The sequence below is a fragment of the Drosophila arizonae genome, chromosome 2 (genome assembly GCF_054131065.1).
Source record: "Drosophila arizonae isolate 15081-1271.41 chromosome 2, UAZ_ARI_1.0, whole genome shotgun sequence".
Classification (NCBI taxonomy): Eukaryota; Metazoa; Arthropoda; class Insecta; order Diptera; family Drosophilidae; genus Drosophila; species Drosophila arizonae.
Genome location: NC_142922.1, coordinates 10,584,268 through 10,610,121, shown reverse-complemented (window position 1 = coordinate 10,610,121; position 25,854 = coordinate 10,584,268). Strand labels below are relative to the sequence as shown.

Below are 25,854 nucleotides of genomic sequence, written 5' to 3'. Positions count from 1 at the left end.
AAAATGTTGGCAGCATTGCGGGATGGGATGATAATTGTCTCGTGATTCAGTAGTTTCTCAATTTTGTATGATTTGAATTGCAGAGTGACTGTCAAATGAGCCTTTATGACTTAATCAGTAATTTTGGCAGCGCACTGATTTTGTCTTGCCTTATTTTCACTGCTTGAGCCTCCAACGACCGAGCCGACCAAATACGAAGTTGTCCGGTCTCTTCAGCGCATTTTTTCGGTGTTGAAAAAGTTTTTTCTACATGTCTAGTCTATGTGTTCTCTGGTCAGTGGAACAATTTAATATTTTTCTCCTTATACGCTGTAGCCCTGACAAGTGTGCCCGTTTATAATTCGTACTTAATGATTGGGCACACTAGTTTCTGTGGGCAATAAACAAAAAAGTGAACACTTTTGCAGCAAGTTCAACTACAAATATGTAGGGATATAATTTTTGCAGCAAGAAATTAAATAGCAGAAACAATATGGAGCGCTTCGCTTTCAAGATTGATGCGGCTCTCAAAGCAAACTTGTACAAGATCTGTCGCTTGTGCGGCATCGATAATCCGACCAAGGTCCCAATACTACCCGTTGAGAGTGATGTTGTGGACCTGGACGAGCCCAGTCTGAGCCAAAAAGTTTTCGAATTGGTTGGCTTTACGGTAAAATTATCTACCCATTTACTGAAAATATGTGATCTGGTAAAAAAAAAACCCTTATTTACAGGTTACGCGCAACGATAAAATGCCGCAGACAATGTGCAGCCTGTGCGTGGATAAAATCAATGATTTTTATGAGTTTAGAGAAATGTGCTACGCAACAAACAATCAAACTCGAAAGCTACTGGGCCTTAAAAGCGTGGATCCCCAAAAGGTAAGCATCAGCATTAAATCATAAACGACTTGAGGTATTTACAAAGCATATTCCATTCACAGATTGTAGATGTGAAGCCGATATTTAAAAGTGAGCCGTTAACAGCACCCCCACCTGCAAAGCGCGGGCGTAAACGTAAAACGGAGGACGCCGCCAGTAGCAGCAATAACGTGAAATCAAATACCCCTGATATCCCTTTGGATGCTGTCAAAAATGAGCCACTAAGCTGGCGGAAAAAGCTGCGCTTGCAGCCACAGCCACAGCCGTTGACTGCGAGCAAAACTGAAATGTAAGTGCATTGGTAAAATAAAAGAATGCTAATATACTAATTATTTGAAATACAGAAAGGAGGAGCCTGCTGAGGTGAAAAAGTGTTCAATACCCGCCAAGAAGTCTCGTAAGGCCATTTGCAGTGTGTGCAGTAAACGTTTCGAGAGCAAGGAGCTGGCCGAGCAGCATAAGACAGCAGCACATATACCCACAATATTGCGCTATCATTGTACCGCCTGCAATCAGAGTTATCACAGTCTTAGCGATATCAAAGCTCATCAGCTGTGGCACAAGCTCTCTAAGACACCTTACCAGTGCCCACTGTGCGACGCAAGCATAGCAAACAACTATGCCTACTCTCGTCATCTGCGCGAGCATACATCACCCACGCCCATCGAGCTGCAGGTGCTCGATCGCGAGTGTCCACTGTGCAAGAAAACGTTTCTAACGAATTTCTTTTACAATACACATCCCTGTGCTCGGCGCACGCGCCAATGTGGTGGGTGCAGCCGGCCGCTCAGCAGTGAATTGGCCTATATGCGCCATGCACCACACTGTGCAAAGATTTACTTGAATCACTCCAAGCACATAATGCCTGAGGCATCTAACCATGAAGCCGAGATGCGTATCAAGAACGAAAACGATTTGGAAGCCGAAGACAATGCTCAATCGTCCATCGCATACACAAAGCAAGTTGAAATGCAGCCAGTGGTTGTGCTCGAACGCTTGGGATCACCACTATTACGCGCTTCATCCGCGGGTCGTAGCGCTGACCGGGTGTCATCCAAAAATTATTTGAAACGCGTCGATCAGTTGCTTAAAAATACAATGAATACGCTTGTTAGCATTAAGCACGAGCCCGAGGTGCACATCGATGACACTGGACCACCTCTAGCCTCTGAAGAGCCTGAGAGCGACCCAAATGATGAGCCGCCTTCTTGTGATGATTTCCATGCAGATGCTGGCTACGATGACAGCGACGAGGATGCAGCCAATGGCAGTGCCAATGCAGCAGCTGCTCCCCCAGCTGATCCGCCAGCTGAGTCAGTGAAGCAGGAAGTCATTGATGAATCCTACGAGAAGCAGCTAATGCCCAGCACGGATGGTGTGCAAGTCAAACAAGAGCCACTTAAGCTGAAGCTAAAAATAACCAAAAATCATGGGCAGCTCAATTCATCTATCGTGGATGATGACAACGAGGTGCAGTCTAAGAGCGCTAAAAAGAAAAAGAAACGAAAGCATAAGGAGCGCAATAGGGATTCGGAGGCTAGCGATAAAGCAACGGGATCGGCCACAGCTCCTGAGGAATCTCCAATCGAGGAAAGCGTAGAGACTGCAGGTAGTGCTATTATGAATATAAAGCAGGAACTTTTGGATGACAGCCTTGCAAGTGATTTTACGCCACGAGAAGAATTTGAGCCACAATCTACGGTCATGACGAGTATACCAATGCTACAGCTTGAGCGTAACTATACCGAGGAAAGCCAAAAGTTACTCGAAGAGCAAGAAGATGTCAAGCCTAATCGATTGGAACTCGATCGCATAATGCAAATAACTCATATAGCTAGCGGCGTGGTAATGGCAGAGGAGGCAATGCCACTAGAGAGCGCCGTGGAAGCAGTGCCCCAAGAGGACCATGTCGTGGAGAAGCCAGCAAATCCCACCAAGAAGATTTTAACAAAATCTACGGCACGTAAAAGCACCGGAGGCGCCATGCACCGGGATGTTGCATCTTCGTCGAATTCACTGCCATCCACAGTAGAGCAGTTACCACAAATCGTGGCAGTAGAAAGTGGCGCCTCGGTGCCTTTCAATACAGTTGCTATCAAACCGGAACCACTGAATCGTGGCTATGCGGATGAGGAGCAGGAGTGGACCGGCCAAAATGAAACGGAAGCAGAACAACATGAGCCAAACAAATCCAATGAGATAAACCACAATGATAGCAGAGACGACGAGTCGGCATATATAAACAGTCTGGACTTAAGTAATGTGATTATTAAGCAGGAGAAGGACTTGCATATCTCAGATGTCAATATCAATGGCAGTGAAGCTGACAACACGCATTACAATGGTTTGCACGAGAGTGAGGATAGTGCAGATGACGAAAACGTCGATGGGGATTATGACGATGGTAGCGCCTCGTCTGCCGATGAAGCCGACGAGAACATGGACACGTACGAAGACCGAGAGGAACGCATTTATCGTGAGATAGAGCTACAACCGTTAGATGAGCAGGATGCGGTTAAAAGCCCGGGTCCAGAAACGGAAAATGAGTCCATAATGCCACCGAAGCCGCAGCCGGAAATAGCAACGGATTCGGTTCCGGAGCCCGAGGACATGCCAATGGAGACACAGGCACAGGAAGAGCAACCTCGACCAGAAATGCAAACAGTAGAACCACAGGAAACAGCAAGAACCGCATTGGAGGAACAAGCAGTTCTTGAAACACCAAGCGAATCGGAAATATATTCAGGAGAGCCGGCAGACATGGCCCAACAGTCAAAGCCTGATCAAGAAAGACAACAAAATCAGACGGAGTTGCCAGAAGAATCACAAATGCCAAGCGAGGCCGAGTCTCAACCCCACGCACACAGTGAACCAGCTTTCAATTTTGTCATCACTAATGTCTGCAGTCAGGCAGACCAACAGCCATTGGCAGCTAACGAGGAGCAGTTTGAAGACATCAACCCGGAACCATCTCAGATGGATGACGGAATAAATGAGGAGAAAAGCACATCTCCAGTTGTGACCCTAAGCGCGCCCAAGGATAGCGAAACACTGGCCCAGCCAGTCTACGCGAGCTCCTCGAACTACAATTGTGCTGAGGAGCAACAGAATGTACTCAACCATGAGCTGTCCGCCACTTTGCAAACGGCACATCATGAGACGGAATCGGAATCAGATCCCTCGACTGCAGCAGTTTGCATTGAGGCGCTTGGGGAAGATGTTCAGAGCGCCAACGAAGAGACTGAGAACCGCATCAATGAGCAACAGCAGCAACAGCTGGAGCAAGTGCAACAAGAGCCGATGCAACAGCAACCGCCACGTGTGGCACTCGATGATGATTTGAATATCAATGAAATAGCCGAGAATAACAACAATGCCAACATTGAACGGGAGCTCAACGACGATGCAAATGTGGCTCAGGAAAACCCAATGGAATAAGCTAAATTCTAATTCCTAACTAAATTTAAGCATACACTTACGTTCGCTTATATAGACGCCATAAACTCACTTTGTACATATATAATACACGTATTTCATACAGAATCCTTAACTTAGTCGCATAATACTCGTATATACAATATATACGTTACCAAAATTCGAATAATTTAATGCATGTAAAGTGGAAATTAGTTTAAGTTAGATATACACAACTTTATTTACGTTAATTATATAAATTAATGGCTTATATAATACAATATAGAATACATAATATATATACATATATATATATATATATATATATATATATATATATATTTATATATATATATATATATATATATATATATATATATATATATATATATATATATATATATATATATATATATATATATATATGTATAATTACTATATATGTTTAAATATAGAATATATGTACGTAGTTGTACTTATTTAAATACACACAATTCGCACATAATTCATTAGACTCGACCATGCATTAATTAATACAGCTTGACCCTCGACCTTTCACGTATTTTTTCCAAAACAAGAACAAAAACAAACCAAAAATATATTAACTAATTTCAACATATATTGTATGTGAAATGTCTAAAGAAATGACTACATTTATGTGCATTGAATGCACTTTAACTAAAAGCATTAATACTTGGAATCAGTTTAGTTAGTAGATTAAAATTCCCATAGTTTTGGGTTAGACAAGCAAGAATGTCAAAATAACTGGGGATTAGTTTCTTTCAAAGAAGTTTTAGGAAGCATTATGGTCTGGTTATATATATAAGGTATATTTCAACGATACACCATTAGTGTATTTGTATTACTAATTTAAACAATTTAGCTAATTATTATTTTAAATTTTGAGCGAAAACTTTAATATTATTAATAATTGATTTGCAATTTCGATTAGTCAGTTATGGGGCGCAATTGCCAAGGTTATATGATGTTCAATCATTAATATATTAATTAGTTTGGTTTTTAAATTTGTCAAAACATACATATACATTCACATTAACATTCACAACTATATTATCGGATATAGAAAAAACCTCAGTCGTCATACTTTTTCTAGGTTCATGCGTCGGTAAAGTTATCCCCATGTAAATCTAATTGGGCCTCGATGAATTTGTTAATTAAGACAAAGTTTCACAAAATATATCTTAGGTCTTATTTACAGACTTTTCCAAGTATTTGTTGTTGTTGTGTGTGTGTGTGTGTTTTTTTTTAACAGGGGAATTTTTATAGTTTCTTCATTTTTGGCACATCTCTGAACAAGTTAAGCATATACAGATATACACATATTTTAGACTTATTGCTGTGGATACATATTCATATGTATGTACATAAATATTGTGGTTTTCTTTATACTTTTAATCCCTTTTTGTTTTATTTATTTATTATTATTATTATTTTTTATTTTATTTTTTTTGATTATGAATTCGTTATCTTTGAGCAATTGAAGGTAAAGATATGCATATGTGAATTTGAAAAGAATGTTAAAAATGCTTTCATATGCGATCATAAATATTTTCGTGTTTTTCTCTCTTCGTTTAAAACTTTTTTGTTTTAACAGTTAAAAAAAAATTAAATTAAGGAGGTATGAAAAATTCACTAAACAGTATTTACAGTGATTCATCTATCGATGAATCAAAATGCCAAAGCACAAATTAAATTATTGCTTATATTTGGAATAAATTGTTTGCCATCAACCGTCATCAATCTAATCGGACCAATCGTTATCTGAGGAGGTATTATCCTCCTCATCGTCTGAATGCATGACAGTGCCACGTGCCGCCAGTGCACGACGTAACGCATCGGCCAGGGCATCGGTGCCACCGGAGCTACCGTCACTAATCCGCTGATCAGGAATCTTACGTTCAGTCACCGGCTTCAAGGCGTAACCCTCACGTATTTGACCCAAAAGGTCGTTGCGTGGATCGCTGGTGTTGGCGGCTGGAGCATTTGGCTTCACTGTCTGCAATGTCCAATGATGGATATTTAGACTGTGCTCTGGAAAGATCTATGGTGCACTCACCTTAAGCGCCGTACCCTTGCGTATGGCATCCATAAGCGCATTGCGGTTGTCTGCTTCAGGAGCGGGTGGCGCCACTTTGCCGGCCTGTGCCGATGTCTGCGTAGAAGCAATAATCGGCATTTCCGGTGGAGCCATGGGTGGTGGTGGCGGAGGCGGCGGTGGCGCAGCCACTGGAGGTGCTGGGGGTGGTGGAGGTGGCGGCTACAAAGAAATAGCAACAGTTTTAATTACGAAAATACGATTTTACTCAATTGACTTACTGCTGCTGCGGGTGGGCAGACCGTTGCTGGTGGTGGTGGTGGCGGAGGAGCCGTTGTAATGGGTGGCGGTCTGCTGGGCGGCGGCGGTGCACGTGATGCACCTGGAACCGTCGTTGGTAACGGCGGTGGCGGCTGCCGCGCCGGTGGCGGAGGCGGCGCTGATCTTTGGTTACCATTCTGCGACTGCAACAGAATATAATGAAAAGAGTTACTTTGAAGTCAAACACAATTTGGGCCAGGCCAGTGCAACATACATGATGAGGATGATGACGACTGGGCACCGGTGGCGGTTCCGTGGGCGTTGGTTCTGTAGGCGATTCAGTCTCCTCCTGTTTGACCGAGGCCAGCACATTATTGCTCTGAATGAAATCGTAGATGAACGCGCGCGTATCTCGGTCGTTCAATTGGGATTCGGAGACGCCCGCCTTGGCAAAGAACTTGACCAACATCTCGTCGCTCTCATGGCCTGTCAGATCGAAACCCTTGTCCGCATCCCAGCCAACATGGCTGATGTGCACAAAGTTTGTCGGCTGACTAATATCCGCTTTGGTCACGCGACGCTTCTTATCCTTGCCTCCCGACCCACTCAGTCCAAAATTGCTCGACAAGAAGTTTTTGGTTGGCGCATGCGCTGGTGCCGGCGCTGCGGTCAGCGTCACCGAGCTGATCTTATTGTTGCGCAGCTGCACGGGACCGCTGTCCACTGTAGTTGCCGCCGTCGTCTGCATTGGGCTTCTGCCCTGCATGGAAGGCTGACGAGCTGCCTGGATGGAGGTTGGCATTGGAGCATGTGGCGCCTGCTGCGGCTTTTGCCTGTTCCGCTTCTCCTGCCGTTTCCGATTCCGCGTCTCTATTGTGGTGTCAATAGTCCGAAAGAACGAATCACACTCATCCTCCGAGATGAAGTTTAAGCCCACATTGCCATCCTACCAGCACGTGGAATGATACGTTAATTTGAATTCATGTGAGCTTACGTGGACTACTTACGCTGCCCTCGAAGGTGAGCAGAAAGGGACGCGATTTGACAACCTGCATGCCATCGTATATCTCATGCTCCCAAATCAGTTCATTTTTAATCAGGCAGTAGGCGCGCAAAAAGTAGGAGCGTATGGCGCTATCCTTGACGAAGCAAATGACGCCCGTATGCCTCTTCTTCCAGTGTGAGTGAGCATTGCCCTCCGTCTTGTAGATCTGCACAACGGCAGTGTTCAACGTCTGCAAAGATGTGGCAATGGATTAGCATATGTTTGGCTATCAAGTTTATACATTAGGGCAGTCCCCAACTCCCCCACCCCACCCAAAAAAAAAAACAGTTGGCCAATCGAGTGGCGAACACACCTTCAGTTTACGCCTCATTTGAATGCAGCGGTCAAAGACTACGAACCGTCGCGTTCGAGTTGAGAAACTCATCTGACTTTCGGTTTCGCGCTCTGCCACTTGCTTTGTCACAGACCTGGTCTTTGGCCATACGCTGCTCATTTGAATACCGATTAGCCACATTCACTAAAACATCAACACATTCACATTAGCATATCAGTCGAGCTAGACAACTGCCTGCAACTGCAACTGGTTGGACTCTTAGGGATGCCCAGCACGTAGCCCCACAAATTGATAGCCGCCATGGACTCCACGGGAGAGACCCGCTGGCCCGCAGCTAGTTTCGTGCGGACTTGCACAACGCGCACTGCGTTGCTCCCTGTCTGTGCGCAACGGAAACGATATTTGTGGTGATTTAAGACTGCGTTTTTCTTCATAATTTCCTTTTTTATTGGCTGCGCAGGAAATGGTGGCGACAACGGCCACAAAACTGCCACATATAACAATCCTTGCCAAAAGTAAACTTGCAAAAGACACAAATGCGTGCCATTGTCATCTGATCATTAAATCAACAAAACTTTCAACAATTTCTAAACAGCAAACAATGGATCTTAAATATGCTGATGAGAAGTCAATGGGAGGAAAGCGGCCAAAAGTGATTTCTTTTTGTTTGTTATGCCATTTCAGCTGAGCGAAATAAAAGATAAGAATTCACAGAAGTTTCTTGATGTCAGCTATAGCAAAATGATATAAATCACTTGCAATAAAAATACTGTTCTCAAACTCTCAAAAAAAAAGTAGCCCAAAGTATTCAATATCATGTTATTGTGTTGTTAGGAACAGTCGCACTGCTAACTAACTACGAATTGTGTTTCGTAACAGTGAGACAACAGCATACTGTTATGTTAAATTTGCTTTATTCAAGTTGAGCAGTTAACCGGTTTGTTCTTTTTTAATTTCTTAATGAACATTTACACTTATAATGAAGAATTCTAAGCATAAGAATAAGAATTTAAAGACTGAACGTAGCAACTTGTGAATGATACTGCATTACCTTAGACATCTGTTTGAAGCTATGCTAAACAGCTGCAATAAGGTGATCCTCCTGCATTCTGCAATGCAATGTGGTTACCAATCATATATACCACACAAATATTTATACCCCATAAATATATAATAACATTGATAATTTAATTGAGTTCTCGAACTAAATGCAGACTCAAAAAGTAGAAAATTGTTATATAATTGCAAATTAGTTTGTACGTTGTTGCCCTTGGCCACAACACTTGACATTTGGCCAAAAATGCTTTAGCCCTGACCGAACCATGCTTGGCTCAAATTGATGGCACCTATGCCATGGCCCATGGGCACCTCGAATCAGAGTTCTCCGTGTTAGTTATAGCCAGAGTGCATCTAAATGTGATATAATATGTGTTACATTGGCAGCTAATGCGACAGATAAACATCTGCTATATTTCTCTTTTCCTCTCTCTCTCTCTCTCTCTTTTGTCTCTTTCTGTGACCTCTTAAGATGAAAAGAGATGTTGACGTTGATGTGTGTGTTGCCCACGCGGCGCCAAGTGCGAAATTGTGAACATATTTAAATTTTTATAGATGTTTAAGCACAACTGTAAATGTGTGTGCTTGTGAGTGTGAGTATGTGTGTGGACATAAGTAGCATTGTAAAATGATGTCTTGCCTTCTATGTGCATACTACATGAGACAAGCTTTGCCGTTTGTTGTTGTTGTTGCGTTTGTTGTCAAAAGCATAAAAATCGATGGCTACAATAACAAAAATAACTGGCCGTCACAGCGCAGCTTAGCTAAGCCGCTGCGCGTGTGTGTATACATGTGTATATGAGAGAGAGTGAGAGAGACAGAGAGAGGAGGGCAAGGGAGCAATGGAGCGCATTAAAAGCCCAGCTAAATAGCAACAACATTTACAACAGCAACGAGAGCAGCAGCGTCTGCAAAACGGCAAGAGCAACACGAAACCAGACAAAAGGCAAAACAGCAATTAGAAAGTCCAGTTGCCACCAGTGGTCACTGTTGGCCAATGTACAGTAATATGCGTGAACTAAGTTTATACAATATAAATGCAAACAAATGAGTGACAAATGGACTGCATCAACAGCGGCAACAGTAGGCTGTGAGGTAATTCTGTTAGGCCATACGCTGAGATCGCAGTCGGCGTCGTTGCGCGTTGCAGCTGCAGTCGTAGCTGTGTCATTAACCACAACAACTTTTGCGGGCACGTCAATGGGGGCGTGGTTTACATTGATTTATTTCTATACCATTGCCCTTGAGTACATTGTACAGGGTATGCCTAAAAAGGTCAATCATAAAATCTGAATTAGTCTATTGATCATTATATCAAGAACTATGATTAACTAGTTCTCAGCAACTCAATACGTTACAAATATTCGTACTTATCGATTGGGCAGAAGCCATCGATAAGTGAATATAAAAGGATTGTCTTATGCATTTTCTATGCTATTTATTTAATGTTATCAATTTTTTTATTGCAGAGTATCAGGTTTCTCTGCCACTCCGTCAGTCCTACTTGGTTTAACATGTTTCTGTTATTGTTGTTGCCAGCGCAAAGCAAAAGTTCAAAAACATTTGAAATGTTTGTCAATGGAAAGTCGAAAATTAGCAAAGCGTGAATTACAATTAAAAACAGACACAACTACTTTTACATATCGTGTAAGCATTTCAATTAAATACGGATCGCATGGTCTTTAGAGCAATTATTAGTAGTTTTCTACTGCCATATTTTCAAGTGTTCTTTGAGGCCCCGAAGTTGCTTATCTTCACTTTTCCATTTCTTGGCATTGACTATGGAATCTGATAAGATAAGTCTACTCACTATTTGTTCTATATTGAATTTATCAATTGCAAATGCTTATCAAGTCTCTCATTACCCTAGGAATGTGTGTTTGTATGTGTGTGTTCTACGATTTTAACGGATTTTGGTGCAAAAAAAAAAAAAAGAAGAAAATAAGGCTTTGTCAATATGTCAAAAATTACGAATGGCCGATTCATTATTGACTTAAAGAGCCCAAGCAATCGGGCTGATAGCGGGCTTTTAAAGGTCTACAATAACATTTATAAATATTCCATGCCAAATATTTCGAATGACACAAAAACCAAGAGGCAAACGCTGTGCACATACATATCTAATATTACCAAGGTTCCGTCCGTTTCGTCGCATTTAATTGGCACAGCGCATTTCGTTATTTGGGTGTTACTTGAGCTGCCACCCGCAGGAAATGCTTAATCAAGCTGCATATGAAATAATGCAGTGAAGCCTCAATACAGTGGAAAACATATAGGCAATCTATGCATCGTATGTTAAAATATATAAAATATTATTATTATATATATATAATATTTGCATGATTATTCAACCAATCGTTTATTCCTATATAGCAATATATATATATATTGTATTTATAAAATAGGTCTTTTTTTTTTTTAGATTGAGATATTTATAGCTTTTTATTGCTTATTATGTTTTTTTTTTATGACAATATTCAATAGTTTTTGCATGATTACATCACTGTACAGTGCAGCTACGTTATGAGGAACCAAAAACAAAATTAAAATAATCTAAAACTGCTTTGTCATAAATATTTTTACAGATTTTCTCTTATATTAAATGAAATGTAAAATCGACCACTTATCACGAGGATGGCCCACTGTAGTTATTTATGTGTGTGTGCGTGACACACTACAATGTCGATGAGGTGACGATCGGCAAGGGTCGTCGAGTTTCGAACATTAATCACAGCGAATAATGTGTGAATGTCCCACATGCATATATCTGTGATCTACATAGGTTCGATATACGGACATCATACTTGACACTTGACTCACCTGACACTTTCTACCCAACAGCCTGAATACGGCTTCGTTCTCCTCCTGGGTCAGTTGACTACTGGACGCATTGTTTTTGGGCCGCGGCAGCCCGGCTGCCTGCTGACCCTGCGACTCCTGTGACCTCATGCTGCTCGTACTAATCATTTAGGCGGCGGCGCAACGGCTGTGCTGTGTATATTGTATATTATGAATACATTTATTAAAAAACAGCAACTCGATAACTCGCACAGTAACGGTAAAACGAGACAAGCGTATTAATTGAATAAGCACCAAACACACACAGTGAGCCTCAAATAAAACGAATCACAGTTATGGCGAATATGTGTTCAACTGGATTTATTAATAACTTTTTTTTTTTGCTTTTTTGTTTTTCTTCAATATTTGAATAAAAGACGCAGCAACAGCGGCGCAAAGATAGCAGAGACTAAAGACTATTGTAATACTTAAGGCAGAGGTAGGGCAGAGGCAACGGCAGCGACAGTTAACGCCAATGTTGAGTCACAGTTGGCCAGCTGTGTACAAAACGTGGGCAAAGGCGCTTGCTCTGTCGCTGACTTCAATATTAGCTGAATGCGCTCTGGCTGTTATCTTTGGCAATACCACAGTCACTGATTAGGCTACGCATGTATCTATGTTTGTGTGTATGTGTGTGTTGGTAGTTATTTAACAAATACAAAAATGGGTTCACTTTAGGCATGCAATAAAACTCGACGCTGCGCTGCCAACTGAAGATGTCAATGACAATATCGATGACAACAGCAGCATCAACACCACCACAGACAACACAACAACAACAACAACACCTGTCTGCTCCAGGTGGGGTAGCAATGTAAATAGACGCTTGAAAATCTAGCAGACAGCAGCCCTAACTAACTGTGCACACCCGTGTCTCAAGGTCTTTTAACACTCAAGCTGCATATTGCGCACATAAACAATCATTGATTTTTTTATTTTTATTTTTTACACATATTCTTGTTTGTCACTTTAGCTCACTCGTTGCTGTTGCTGCTTTTCGCTGCCTTTAGTTGGCTTGTTTTTTTATTTTAATAAAATATCTTAAAATACCAGCACAGTGTGACCGCAGAATGAAAATAGCAAATTACAGAAATTAGAGTTGCCTAAGCTGTGTATGCTAGCAATCGCTATCGATGAGCCCATGCAAAAGAGTCCCAGGCCGTCAATAAGAAAATCGATACTCCGCCGTACAACCGCAACCGTTATTTTGAGCGAAATATTTGAAATTTTGCTGTTAATTATTTAATACATTGAATCATTTACAAATGCATTTTCGCACGCTGTCTGTTTATATCAATTATGCTTATTGTCTGAATCGGTAGAATATTTGTCGTTGATTGCTTTCACCATATTACAGGGTATCAAAGTTGCCAGAGAGTAGGATAACATGACCAATATACCCTTTATGTAGACCTCTTCCCCAATACGTTTATGCCGAATTGCAAACATAATAATTTTTGTTTTGTCGAAAAGCATTTCGTTTTTATTAATATATATGTGTATATATATGTTTAATAAGAATTGTAAATGGGCTTAAATCAAAGCTAACTACAAATCGCCAAGTTCTCGGGTTCAATACGAATTCGTCCAAATCCGAATGCAAATACGCTTAATCCGACTAAAGACTTTAAAATTATGTTTAAAATATAAAAGCAGTGACTATCAATATGTTAAATTAATCATTCTCAAAGTAATATTTGGTTTGCAGAAAGGAAGCCGACGGCTAAATACGCTAAGTGTATATAAAATTGTTTTTTCGTATCTTTGATTATAATTTGCAGAGCGTTTTAATTAACAAGTCGTAACATACATATAAACCTTATATAACCGCTTTAAATTACCTTGGTTACAACTTGAAATGTCGTATGACATATATTGATATATATCTTTAGTAAGTAGTTATATGGGGTATATGGTTGTACACACTTGAGAAGGCCCGAGAAAATATCTAGATTAATATTATTATGCAATACATTTGGCTACACACGAACTTGGAGCCGAATTCAAGACGCTCTTCGTTTCTGACTGTGAATTGGATTAGGTTGTTTCTAGGCCTAACAAATCTAGCATAGGATATATATAGTTATAAATATATATATGTATATATAAATATATATACTCTATAGGTATGTAAGACATATATAGTTCTATATATAATAAACTTTCTTTGATTCTGTTTCCATATGAAAATGCAAGACGGGATTCGCTTTGTGCGTTCGTTTCTATTTGCGCACTCCTCCAATGGGCAGCCGGGAGCGGGCAGCTGCTGCAGTTGCTCCAGATGCTTGACTACCGACTGCCGCTGCATCCGGCGGCGTATTGTCGAACGTGGAGCTGCGCAAGAGCGTGGGCCGCGACGCATTGCCGTTCAGCGTATTGGAAGACTTCGTTTGTTGCGTCCTCAGATTGGATATTTGCTTGGTTTTTGTCGTCTTGGTTTTTGCCTCATCCACCCGCTTCCAGATATTGGCAATGCGACTCTGCGCCTGGTTAATTTTGACGGCCGCCGCCGACGCAGCTGCCACGGCAGCACTGCCACCATTCAAATTCGAATTGCTTCGTGAGGGCGGAGTCGTGCTGGATATTCGATTCGCTTGGGCGGCCACGCGGGAGGCAGCCGCTGCCTTGGCACTGGCCAGGCGTATATTGGTATTGGCACGTTGTTGCGGTTTCTGTTGTGGCGGCAGCACGCGAGGCGCTGCTTTGGCTATGATCCGTTTGGGTGAGGCTGCCTTCGCTAAGGTCTTTGTTGTTGCTGCTGCTGCTGTTGTTGGCCGCTTTGTGGGCAGCTTGGATGCGCGTTGCGTGGGACTTACTGGCTCCACGACAGGCACCTGTCCATTAACATTAGTGGGCTCATCCTTGACGAAGGTGCCCTGCCGCTCCAGACGCGTGGCTGCCGGTGGCGGAGTTGCCTTCTTCTTGGCCGGCAGCCGCGTGCTAGGCAGTGCATTGCGCTTAGCTATGGTTGGCGATAGCGTCTTCGTCTTGGCCTTGGCAGCAGCAGCGGCTGCATTGCTATTACGCTGACTCTGCATGCTGTAGGGCGAGATGTAGGCAGGCTTCTTGCGTCCCCGCACCACCTTGACAGCAGCTGCAGGCTCCAGGACAGGCGGCTGTGGCGGCGGAGTCGTACGCTTCAGCGTGAGCTCTTTGGCCACTGGCGGCGACTGGCCGCGTCCGTGACACGATTCCGTCTCGGAGTTCTGATCGCCGTCACAGCTGGGCGGATCATCAGCCGGAGCGTGCGGCTCGGGTGCTTCGCTGGAGTTTCCAATGTCAATGTCTGTGATGTAGGTGAACTGCTGCATCATGGCGCGCATGGAGGACAGCTGATCACTGGGGCAATCATCCTGCAGAAGGTGGAGCGGGCACTCAATGACCTGCGTCTTGTAGCGTTCGGCACTGCCACGTCGTCGTCCATTGGCACGGGGCGATGGCGTCGCTGGGGCCACTGCAGCAGGCACAGCCTCCACAATCTCAATCTGCAGCGTTTCATTGGGCTCCACAATGTCCATGGCGTTGCCCGTGATGGTGTAGGTCTTGTAACGATCTTTGGCCAGACGACGCTTCTGCTTAGGCGTGAGAGTGCGACGATTCGGCGAAGGTGTCGAGCCCTGCTTGGGAGTTGACTCCGCGGAGCTAAATTCATCGTTCATGGTGGCGTCCTCCTCGTCATCGAAGTCACAGCAGCTCTGGAGCACAGTCAGTGTCTGGTCGTCACCAGCGGCCGTCTCGTAATTGGATACCGATATGGTGGTTGCCATGCTGCACTCCTGCTCAACGTCCGCCACCTCCGACTGGATGCTGTCCACGCTGATCATCGAATCGAGCAGCTCGTCCATGAGTGACGGCGGCTTTATGTTGTCCAGTAGGTTGCAGCTGGAGTTCACGCTCTCGGCACTGCCCGCCAACTGGCCAAGCGCACGTCTGGCCACCAGACCGGCTGGAAAGGCCTTGCGTCCAAATCTTGGCGATTTGGTTGGCAGGGCCAGGCGCAACGAGCTCGGCTGCGTATTGCAGGCAGAGTTCAGCGACTCCATGCCCGATGGTGGACGCACATTGTCCAGATCCAGGCTGCCATTGATGCTGAATGTCAACTGGGTGCTGTCATCGTTGTGCTCATTGCTATCGGGATCGGACGCCTGCAGCTGCTGCAGATTGTCGGCCAGAGCTCGCGCCTCGTACGCAATCATTGTGGAGTTGGTCATCATGGAGGCGCTTGTGCCGTTGAATAGCAGCAGCCTCTGTTGCTGCTCGCAGCTGCGCGCCGCAGCGCTCTGCACCTGCCCGCCCAGCTGAAAGTTGAGGCCGGACGACAGACTCTGCTGACTCTGCTCGGGCTGCTCGGTGAGCGTGTCGCTCAGAGTGTGACTATCCAGGGAGTTGGGCTGCTGGAAGTTGGCATCACCGTTAACCACACCCAATGAGCACAGCAGTTGCGTCTCATTGGTGGGCGTGATTTCGGCAAAATCATGCAAATCCTGCGCCTCTGTAGCATCCGCATCCATATCATCCACATCAGCATCATCCAAGCTGAGTGCACCCAACACAGGCGCAGTTTGGCTAATGCTCGGGAAGGACACATCATTGGGACAGGTGTGCTCGTTCCAGGTGTTGCCCTGACTGTGACTGTGACTATGGCTCTGACTCTGACTGTGATTGTGATTGCCCGTGCGCAATTGCTCCGCGGATGTCACAAACTCCAATGTGAGACGCTCCACAGATTTGAGCATTAGATCGGGATCCTTGTGCTTGTCCGCCGTTCGTGGCCGGCTGTCATCCGGGATCTCGTCCAGCCGCACTGTGGTGTCCAGTATCAACGACTGATTCGACTCATCGCTGGAACGATCCGCATCGTTATCCCCCAGGACTATTTTAGACCCAGTAACGATCGCGTGATCGATCGTGTTCACGATCTCTGGACTTGGAGCTGGACTTTTTGCTGCGTCTGTGTCGATGTCGATGCCGTGCCTGGGTGACTGATGGCTCTGCTGGCTGGCCGGTTGGCTGTTGTGACGGGTTGATGGTGCGTGCGATTTCTGCTCTACGTCTGGAGCTGCTGCTGCTGCTGTGCTGTGGACACTTGCTGATGTAGTAGCCGCCATTGGGTGACACGGTTCCAATGCAGCTGCAGACGTAGCCTGCCCGTTTTTTGGCACGGCATTTATTTTCTTCGAGATGCCCGTATTGATGCACTCCAGCAGCAATTTCTCATCCTTGCGCTCGCGCTCTCGCTCCCGCTGATGCTGATGATGATGGTGGTGATGATGACGCTGCCGCTTCGACTGCACTGGCAATTGCACGGGCAGCGAATCAAATTGCTTCAGATTGGGATTTGAGTGTGCCGCTGATTGCTGCTGCTGCTGCTGCTGTAACTGTAGCTGCTGCGATCTGCTCGGCTCCTTGGATTTGTACATGCCATTCAAAATGCACAGCTCGAATAGCGACTTGGACTGATTGTCATTCGAGTCGCTGGAGTCCACCGAGCTGTAGGATTCCTGTTGCACCGTCTTGCGCGCACTCATTGCCGAATTCAAGGAGCACGCCGAGGTGGCCGCATTGATGGCTATGGGCTGAGACGACGAGCACAGCGAGCTGGAGCGTTTGCTGCTCGTTGCGCTCGTGCCGCTGAAGCCCAGATTCGACTTGGGTCTATTGCAGCCGGCGGCAATAGCCTGCTTGAAAACAAATCGGATTAGCGCACATATTTAATATGATATTCCATTGCGCTCACCTGACTCAGCAAATTGGTGTCATCCTCGGAGTCAATGGACAAAGAGCTCAACGAATCGTCCTGCCACTGCGCCGGTCGATTGACTTGCTCCTGGGCTGGCTCCTGGCTCTCTGACTTCACGGCAGATGCATCGACACTGCTGAACAGGATATATTCACATTTGTTAGTCATTTGACATCACCTCATGGGCATCTGAGCAACTCTGATCCTGAGCATTTCAGTCATACTTCACCCACACTTACCCAGTTGTTTCCTGCAGCTGCACCGCAGGTCCGACCAGACTGGAGCCCACGGTTAGATTGGACAAACCGGACACAACCGAGAAATTGCAGGGACTGTCCTCCACCAGATATTTGCTCATCTCATCGCTGACGGGCAAATAGGTGGGGAGCATGTTGCCACCGCGGCGCAACATTGCAATGGGATCCTCGTTAAGAGGCGCCGCTGGCATCGGACTGGGCTTCTGCATGCCGTCGCGAATGCACTGCTGGAGCATGGCAGCGGCTCCAGCGCCGCCGCCACTATCGGACGCATTGGAGGAGACGTCGTCGGAGAGATTGAGGGAGCAGCGCTGTGGCTGTGTTTCAGCTGTCGAGTTCATGGATATGGCCGAGAGATTGGTGTTGCTGCCCACCTTGGAGAGCAGAGCGGGCGTGTCCTCGGTGCAGTAGCTGCGTGTCGTCTCCTCTGCAGAGGCTGCTGCAGCTGCCGTTCCAGTTCCCGTTGCACTGCCTGCAGCTGCCGCTGCGCTTGCAGTAGCAGGACGCTGCATGCCCATGTTGATGCAGCTGGCCAGCAGCAGCTCATCCTCCTTGTCGACATCGTTGTCCTCGCCCATGGGCTTGTCATCGTCTACGATGCTCAAGTTGCTCAGGCTGGTGGCGCCGGAGAACTGCGCGGGCGTGTTCTCCACATTGAATTTGCTCAGATCATCCTCGAAGACGCTGCGCAACGGCTGCTGGCGTCGACCACTGCCAGGAGGCAGGGCAACGCTGGCGCCTGCTACGCTGGTTCGCCTTGGCGACTGCGGCATGCTCTGTGTGGGCGAGTCGGGCAGCTCTGAGGGCGAGATGACACCGCTGGCTAGGCGACTAAAGTCGCTGACCACCGAGCTCTTGTCATCGCAATTGGCCACATCCACGTCCAGGGAGTCCATGGAGCTGCGTCGAGAAAACATCAGCGGCGTCTCGAGCGCCGAATTGGTTTTGGCTGGTGTTGGCTCCTCCTGCGGCTGCACCTCTGGCTGCTCTGTTTGCTGCTGCTCCTCCAGTTTGACCGACTTGCCGTCTGCCTTTGGAGCCGATTTGCCAGGCTCATCCAGACTGCTAAGCGAATCGTAGCGACTGAAATAGCCGGGAGTGCCTTCCTCACAGTAATTGATGGGTTTCTCGGGCGTGTAGGAGCCAGAAGCCAGAGCCGAGGACAGCTTAGAAGATTGCTGCTTAAGGGGCGCCTGCGGTTGCGTCAAGGAGCTCTCCTCCACGCCGCTTGGCTTGATGATCGCCTCAGCGGGTGGCGATGAGGCGGCATCCGCTTCAGCTTCCGCTTTGGCCGCCTGGCGCAAGTCCGTGACAGACGCCGCATTCGATATGACATATGGCGTATCCTCGGTCTGATAGCATTTGACACTGTCATCTAGCATGAGCAGGATCTCCTGGCCCTCGCCCGATGCCTTGGCACTCGGTGCACAGCCCACGGCGGACTTCATGTCCGACTCCAATTGATTCTCCGCATAGCGCAGACTGAAGTCCGTGGGCTGATCCAAATCCGTTTCCTGATATGTTGTTGCTTTGCCGCTGCTATTGGCCGCTCCTTCGCTATACTTGGCCGAATAGTCAATGGGCTGTTCCTCTGTGGCCTCCACATCGTGCTCCAGCTCCAGCTCAAAGTTGCCCTGCCTCTTGGCCGCATCTGAGCGCATCAGATGCTCGTAGGCCGTGTCCGACTTCGCCGAATAGACAGAGTCACGGCTCTCGCTCTTGGTCAGCAGGGCGGAGCGCGACAGACGTGTGGGAGCCGGATGGCGTCGCACCTTATGGGAAATGACGCTCGTGCCGATGCTATTATTATTGTTATTGTTGTTGCTATTGCTAGTGCTGTTGTTGCTCTCCAAGTTGTCACAGGTCTCGGCATGCCGTTCGCCCAGCTCCTGCTGCAGCGCCTTCTGTTTGCGCGCCTTCAGCGTGGGCAGCTGCTTGAGACCCATGGAGCGGGCAATCGGATCCAATTGATCCTGATTCTGCACAGCGGGCCGAAAATTCAAAAGATTCTTCAGCGCCGATGAGCTGCCCTCCGAGATCATGGCATGCTTGGAGTGTATCAACGAGCGCAGCATCGGCACCGCGCCATTATCCCATAAGAACTTCTGATCCTCCGGACAGCGTGCGGACAGATTCCACAGAGTGCCGCACGAGTTGCTCACAACAGTCAAGCTCTCCGACTTGAGCTGCTGCAGCAGGATGGCCAGGCAGTTGTGCTGGCGCAAGATCTGGCGATACGGCTCACACACGGCTATGTGGCTGGAGACATTGCGCAGAATGCCGCCGGCATTCTCGATGATCTTGAGGGTCTTGCTGGGCCCCTCATAGCTGAGCATGCCCACCAGGAAGGCGAGGGCGCCCTCAACGGCACAGAACTCCGCCTTGTTGGTGCTGCAGTGGGCCGAGAGGTTCCACAGTGCCGAGAGGATGGCCTTCAGCGTATTCTCGCTCTTGTTGCGCATGGCCGCCCTGGCCAGTGCCGTCACAGTTCCGATCTCGTTGAGCACCGCCTTCATGTTGCTGTCCGCGCGCCAGGAGAGATTGCGCAGCACACTGGCTGTCACCTGGAGCAGATCGTCGGGTCCGCTCGTGTCCAGCTGGGCGACCAGCGCCTCCATGAACTGCTTCTGGCCGCAGAGCAGCGCCTTGTTGTTCTCATCGCCGAACGTGAGATTGGTGAGCGCCATCAGCGCGTAGCGTCGCAGCGAATTGCAGCACTGATCCTCCGGCTTGGGTCCGTGCACGGCATGATCCAGGTGCACCAGATTGGGTATCACCTGCAGCGCGCCCAGCTCGCACATGGCATGCCGATGCTCCTCGTCGAAACTGACCTTCATTAGGGACGATATGGCCGCCAGCGGATGACGATCGGAGTCATCGGCTATGGCCTCGCCGCCGCTCTGCAGCAGCGTCTTCAGGAAGTTGCAATAATCCACTATTTGGTCGAGCAGGCGCAACACCTTCGCCTCCCGCCTGCCCGCCTTTTCATCCGGGTGACTGTGCACCACATTGTGCAGCGCGAGGCTGGCGCACTTGCGCACCTCCTGCTCGTTGTCCGGCGCATGCATCATTTGCACCAGCAGCGGCATGCAGCCGGAGCGACGCAATGTGGCACAACTCTGACTATTCGCGGACAGTTCGAGAAACTTTTTCGACATCTCCAGAGGATCGTTGGAGCCCAGCATAGACAGCAGCGAGTAGACACACTCCACCTTGGCGCCCAGCGTGGCATCCACGTCGCTTGTGCTCGTCCAGGCGGTGCCTTTGGGTAGGCGTGGCAAGGGCGGTGGCGCCGCATCAGCATCTAGGAAGCGGGAGAGCGTATACGAGGGCTCCTTGCTACGCGAGGCCCGACTACCCACACTTGTGCCCATTGCCCCGGCTCCTACTCCTGCGGGTGAGCCCAGACGCTGAGCTGGCAGCAGCTCCTTCTGCTGTTGTTGCTGCGCCGACTGCCGCTCGAAATTTCGATCCAGGCTGCGATGCTCGCGCAGCTCCTGTGCCAGCATATAATCAGGCGGTATAGGATTCTCATCCAGAAAGTGCTTGGCTGGTTTCTTGGCGCCAGCTGCGCCGCTGCTGTGGGTGTAGTGCAGCGTATTATCGTCCTGGGTGAACTCCTTCTTGGTATAGCCACTGGCGGCCAGCTCGTAATCGCTTATCTCGCCATCCCGCTCGAATTTCTTGTCCATTTTCAACTGCTCCCCAGCGGCAATTCTATAGCCATAGTTCTCCTCATAATCGGGCGGCGCAGCAGCATCATAGTCTAAGAAATGTGGCTTACGCTCGGGCACAGCATCCACGTCGACATCGACATCCACATCCACATCCGCATCCGGATCAACATCGATATCGGTGTCATCTAGGCACACGCCTGCCATGCCCAACACAATGCTATCCTGGACACCGCCATTCCCCTCCAGCTCTGATGCGAGCGTTGGCTGCAGCATGTTCACAGCTCCCGACTAGATCTGGTTTGGTATTCAAAGCCAAATGCCAGAGTCAATGCGCCATGCCCTGCAATTACGAGTGAGAGGCGTTGGTTATAAATTTCAAGATGAGTTGGCCGATCAGCTGGGCGTCGAGGCGTCGCTCTTCTATTTATAGCTACAGCTACATATATATGCACATCTATCTCTATATATACGCACACACACATACATATACATGTATATACGAATAGCCTGCCCACCACCGGTTGGCCAAGTTGGGCCCTTGAGCGAGACGCTGGCAGCTGCAGCTATTGAGACTCCAGAATATCAGGTGTAAGCTCAAGTGTGCGGTCTATAACAGGTAATAAACGACTCAACTACGAGCTGTCATAGGCAACAGCTATGAGATACCCTTGAAAACTAATATGAGCAAATAGTTTATAGTTGACTCTATGGGGGGGCTAGAAAAATATTTTAGATATATGTACATATCATACTCTCTCTTGCATTCCTTCACTTGCTATCCCTCTTTTCCTTTATGTAAAATTGCCTCTCTAGCTTTCCTTTGGTTTTTCCTCATTCCCTCTCTCTCTCTTTCTCTCTCTCTCTCTTTCTCTCTATCTCTCGCTCTCTTTATCTATCTTATTCTCTTATGTGTCTCTCTTTCCGGTAACTCTCTCTAATCAATACGGACTTTATATGCAAATATTCTCCAAGAATATTTCAAGCATAGAAGCTTTGAAAATCATACATATACAACATGATAATACATATGTACATACATACATATGTATATATTATGCAATTAACAAAATGGAGGTATGGCTTAATATACCCTACCTAGGAGCTACCCAGTGCTAATATATAAGTTAATACAATCATTATGATCATGATTGTGATCGTAATTAGCTGGCGCTGCATCTATTTTTTATTTTATTTTTTTTTTAGAAAGTTAGCGGAATTTCCAGTGCATGAAAAAGATACAGATGCGTTTTCAGCTGCATAATTTCATTGTTGTTGCAGTTGTTGTTATTGCTGTTGTTGTTGCTGTTATATTTCTCATTTGAGCTGCCGTTGAGTTATGCGCTTTGCAATTGGCGACTGCATTTCTGATGGCAGCGGCGCATGCGCCGTATAATTGGATATATGCGTAAGCACACTTATGTATGTATGTATATGAGTATACACATGTATGTATGCGTGTGTGTGACACGGTTAAATTTTGTATTCTCATGGATAGAGCTGCTTAGCTTGTGCATTGTGGCACCCTAAACATATATCATATATGTATGTATGTGCTTCAGGCTCCAATTGGCAAATTCATCAAAAACTAATTTGAAAATAGAATGTAGTCTTCCAATTGGACGGAAATGAATGGCAGAACAGTAATCATTCGCAATATAGATCATTTAATTGGGCTACAATTGTCATTCGGAATGTATTGAACGCTTTTAATACATTATAAACTTTTCTTTTTAAATTATTTTGAATAAATTAAATAAAATATGCATAAAATAATTCAATTTAAAATATACTTTACAAAATATATTATTTATGACGAATTTTTCTTGATTAAAGTTAACTAGAAAATGTGGAAGTGGTTTTTAGTGGACAATCACTGTACACGTATATTACGTATACCATTCTAATAAGCACCGCGAAACCCTGTCCAGTCGTATAAATATGGATATATATATACATATATATGTACGTATATGTGTATATATGTATGCAAGTCAATAAATGATTCGCTTACTCAACCCATGTGCGACCCTCTTTGAAATATAATACGTAACTATACAAATTCGGAGCAGCCTGATAAGAAACACTTTCTGATAAATGGAGCACATTCTTTGTGTGTAATGTAGAATGATTGTGTGTGTGAGTGTGTGTGTGTGAGTGTGTGTGTGTGCGTGTGTGCATATTTACGTATATATGTACATAGCCGGCATTTTAGCATATCGAATGAATCAACAGTTCATCAATTAGTCAAGCCTAAGCAAATGTAGTGTATGTACGAGTATGTATATGCATACAATGTATGTATGTATATTTTTACTTATTGTTGGCAAGTATCACAAGGAATTCGTATGCGTCACTTGTCTAGTCGGGCGCCGCTTCTCCCGCTGTCTTGCGTGTCATTAACCGACCAGCTAGATGTACACATGTATGTACATATATGTATGTAAATATATATACACTCACACTTACATCTGCGAAGACCACAAAAGGAAGCGACGTTTTGGCTTGGCACACATTTTGCATACCGAAAATCCAAACAGCAGAACTATCGCCAAAGCAGTATACGATTGAAGATTGAGAAATGAGATGGGCAGACAACAGGCATTAAAAGAGATATGATGGAAGTATGCGCAAAAATACCACAAATAATATTATGGCAAGCAAGCCTGAACTTAAATACTCTCTCCAACTCTCTTTAACTTGTTATACAAAACAGAAGAAAAAGTTGATGTGCATAAGTAGACACAAGACAGATATTGTTAACAATAAATACGATACATAAAAGTTTATAGATACATATATCTTGTAATCATATTATTAAATAATATATTAAAATATATATTGAAATATGTAATACTATATCGCCAAATATTTTAATATTGGATGTTATGATACCAAGGGAATGATCGTAAAAAAACACTATAATAGTTTCCATTTTCTTCTTTTTTTAAGAAAGTTGTTTCTTATATTCACAAACTTGTACATAAATTATTTATAGAGCTACCATGTCACAAGCTCAAAGACAATACTTAAGTACTTTCCGTGCCATAATAAAAGTACGCGCCCGTTCCCATAAATATGAATGTCGGCATATACATGTACACAAACACATGCAAATTCATATATGTATGCATGTGTGTATGCGCATGCCAGTATGTGTTATTTTAATGAACGTCTTTCGCTTCTGTTTTGTTGTTTTCATTTAGTTTTCGTCTTGTCCAGTTTTTCTTTTTGCAACCAAAGATCATTATTATGTAAAAGGAAGCAAAGTAAAAGGGAAACTAAATACTTTAACTAAGCAAGTATTTGGTTTAACTATTTCGCGACTGTCGCTCTTTCGACCAAAACAATTAAACACAAAATAAAAACAAAAGCAACAAAAGCGAAACCCCCAGAGCATGCATAATAAATAAATACATATGTACATGTGAATACGCATACAAATGCGAGCAGTTACAATGCAGACGCAGTGGTTAATTATGGTAAACAAGAGTGGGAAAAAATGACCATAAAGAAATGAAAACTTATCAATTAGCTGCGCTACATTCACTTTGTAGCACTAACAGCAAGAAAAACAAAAAAAAAAAAAAAAATTAAGAACAAGAACATCGCTCGCACAGGCTATGCATTTGATAAAGGAGCCTGCAGCTTGAAAAGACAATACAGATGCATAAAGCATACACCCACACACGGCGCAGCCGCTTGCGCACTCACACACGTTTCTGCTCACGCTCATACACACACACGTATACGCGCGCCAATTGGATTTTATTGATTTTTCCTGTAAACGGAATATGCACGGAAATGAAAAACGCCAAAATAAAACTAAAAACTTGACAATTATTTAATTGGTCTTAGTTAATAAACTTGCCATAAGAGCGTGGGCTATAACTATAAGGTTTTTTTGTTTGATTATTTTCGTTGGCTTGGCACATACACACAACAAATAAAGAAGATTTTATTGTGTCTCCCACACAGCGACAATTTAGTTAGTGCATACCTTGACCAAAAGTTCTAAATGGCTCGTAACAGCTGCTGAGTTGAGATTAGACACCTTTCATGCTTTATCTTAGATGTTTACTTTGAGCGATTGCATTTATTTATAAATCTTACACATTTCGCGATAAAAACAAATAATAGCGGACGTACTTTTTAATCTGGATTTACGACAATCGTCCGTGCGTAGCGGTTTTGTGTGGCACGACCAATTCTTATTGGTGATATACTAGTGATGGACTTTTTAATACCGATAGTAAATTAACATTGCATCCAACTGTTATTAGCATTGGTAGGTGGGGATGAAAAATACCAAATTTTAAATGCTAAATGTTAATTTTATCAGCTGCTAAAATCTATAA

At 45.2% G+C, this 25,854-nt stretch overlaps 3 protein-coding genes across 13 annotated transcripts; 1 reads left to right on the top strand and 2 right to left on the bottom strand.

Moving 5' to 3' along the window:
- The first annotated feature begins 296 nt into the window (after positions 1-296).
- Positions 297-5,853, top strand: LOC108616544 (uncharacterized). Its single transcript, XM_018011819.2, has 4 exons — positions 297-649; positions 714-860; positions 923-1,149; positions 1,205-5,853. The coding sequence occupies exons 1-4, from the start codon at positions 473-475 to the stop codon at positions 4,296-4,298; spliced, it is 3,645 nt and encodes a 1,214-aa protein (XP_017867308.1). The 5' UTR covers positions 297-472; the 3' UTR covers positions 4,299-5,853.
- On the bottom strand, positions 4,491-12,969 carry WASp (WASP actin nucleation promoting factor). Of its 9 annotated transcripts, none has more exons than XM_089462399.1 (7): positions 12,876-12,969; positions 11,808-11,978; positions 7,599-7,826; positions 6,866-7,537; positions 6,612-6,794; positions 6,352-6,552; positions 4,491-6,291 (listed from the first exon to the last, which is right to left on the bottom strand). In XM_089462399.1, the coding sequence occupies exons 2-7, from the start codon at positions 11,952-11,954 to the stop codon at positions 6,037-6,039; spliced, it is 1,686 nt and encodes a 561-aa protein (XP_089318525.1). In that variant the 5' UTR covers positions 11,955-11,978; positions 12,876-12,969; the 3' UTR covers positions 4,491-6,036. The 9 variants fall into 9 exon arrangements, with proteins under 9 accessions (XP_089318525.1, XP_017867369.1, XP_089318528.1 ...); XM_018011880.2 differs by having other exon boundaries at positions 12,804-12,942; XM_089462402.1 differs by having other exon boundaries at positions 11,808-11,973; positions 12,804-12,896.
- A 310-nt stretch (positions 12,970-13,279) lies between these two features.
- On the bottom strand, positions 13,280-25,755 carry Apc (APC-like). 3 transcript variants are annotated; one of them, XM_018011771.2, is made up of 4 exons: positions 25,646-25,755; positions 17,805-21,839; positions 17,563-17,701; positions 13,280-17,503 (listed from the first exon to the last, which is right to left on the bottom strand). In XM_018011771.2, exons 2-4 carry the CDS (start codon positions 21,770-21,772, stop codon positions 14,048-14,050), a joined length of 7,563 nt encoding a protein of 2,520 aa, XP_017867260.1. In that variant the 5' UTR covers positions 21,773-21,839; positions 25,646-25,755; the 3' UTR covers positions 13,280-14,047. The 3 variants fall into 3 exon arrangements, with proteins under 3 accessions (XP_017867260.1, XP_017867251.1, XP_017867270.1); XM_018011762.2 differs by having other exon boundaries at positions 25,497-25,736; XM_018011781.2 differs by having other exon boundaries at positions 17,563-17,698; positions 25,497-25,736.
- Between the last annotated feature and the right edge of the window lie 99 nt (positions 25,756-25,854).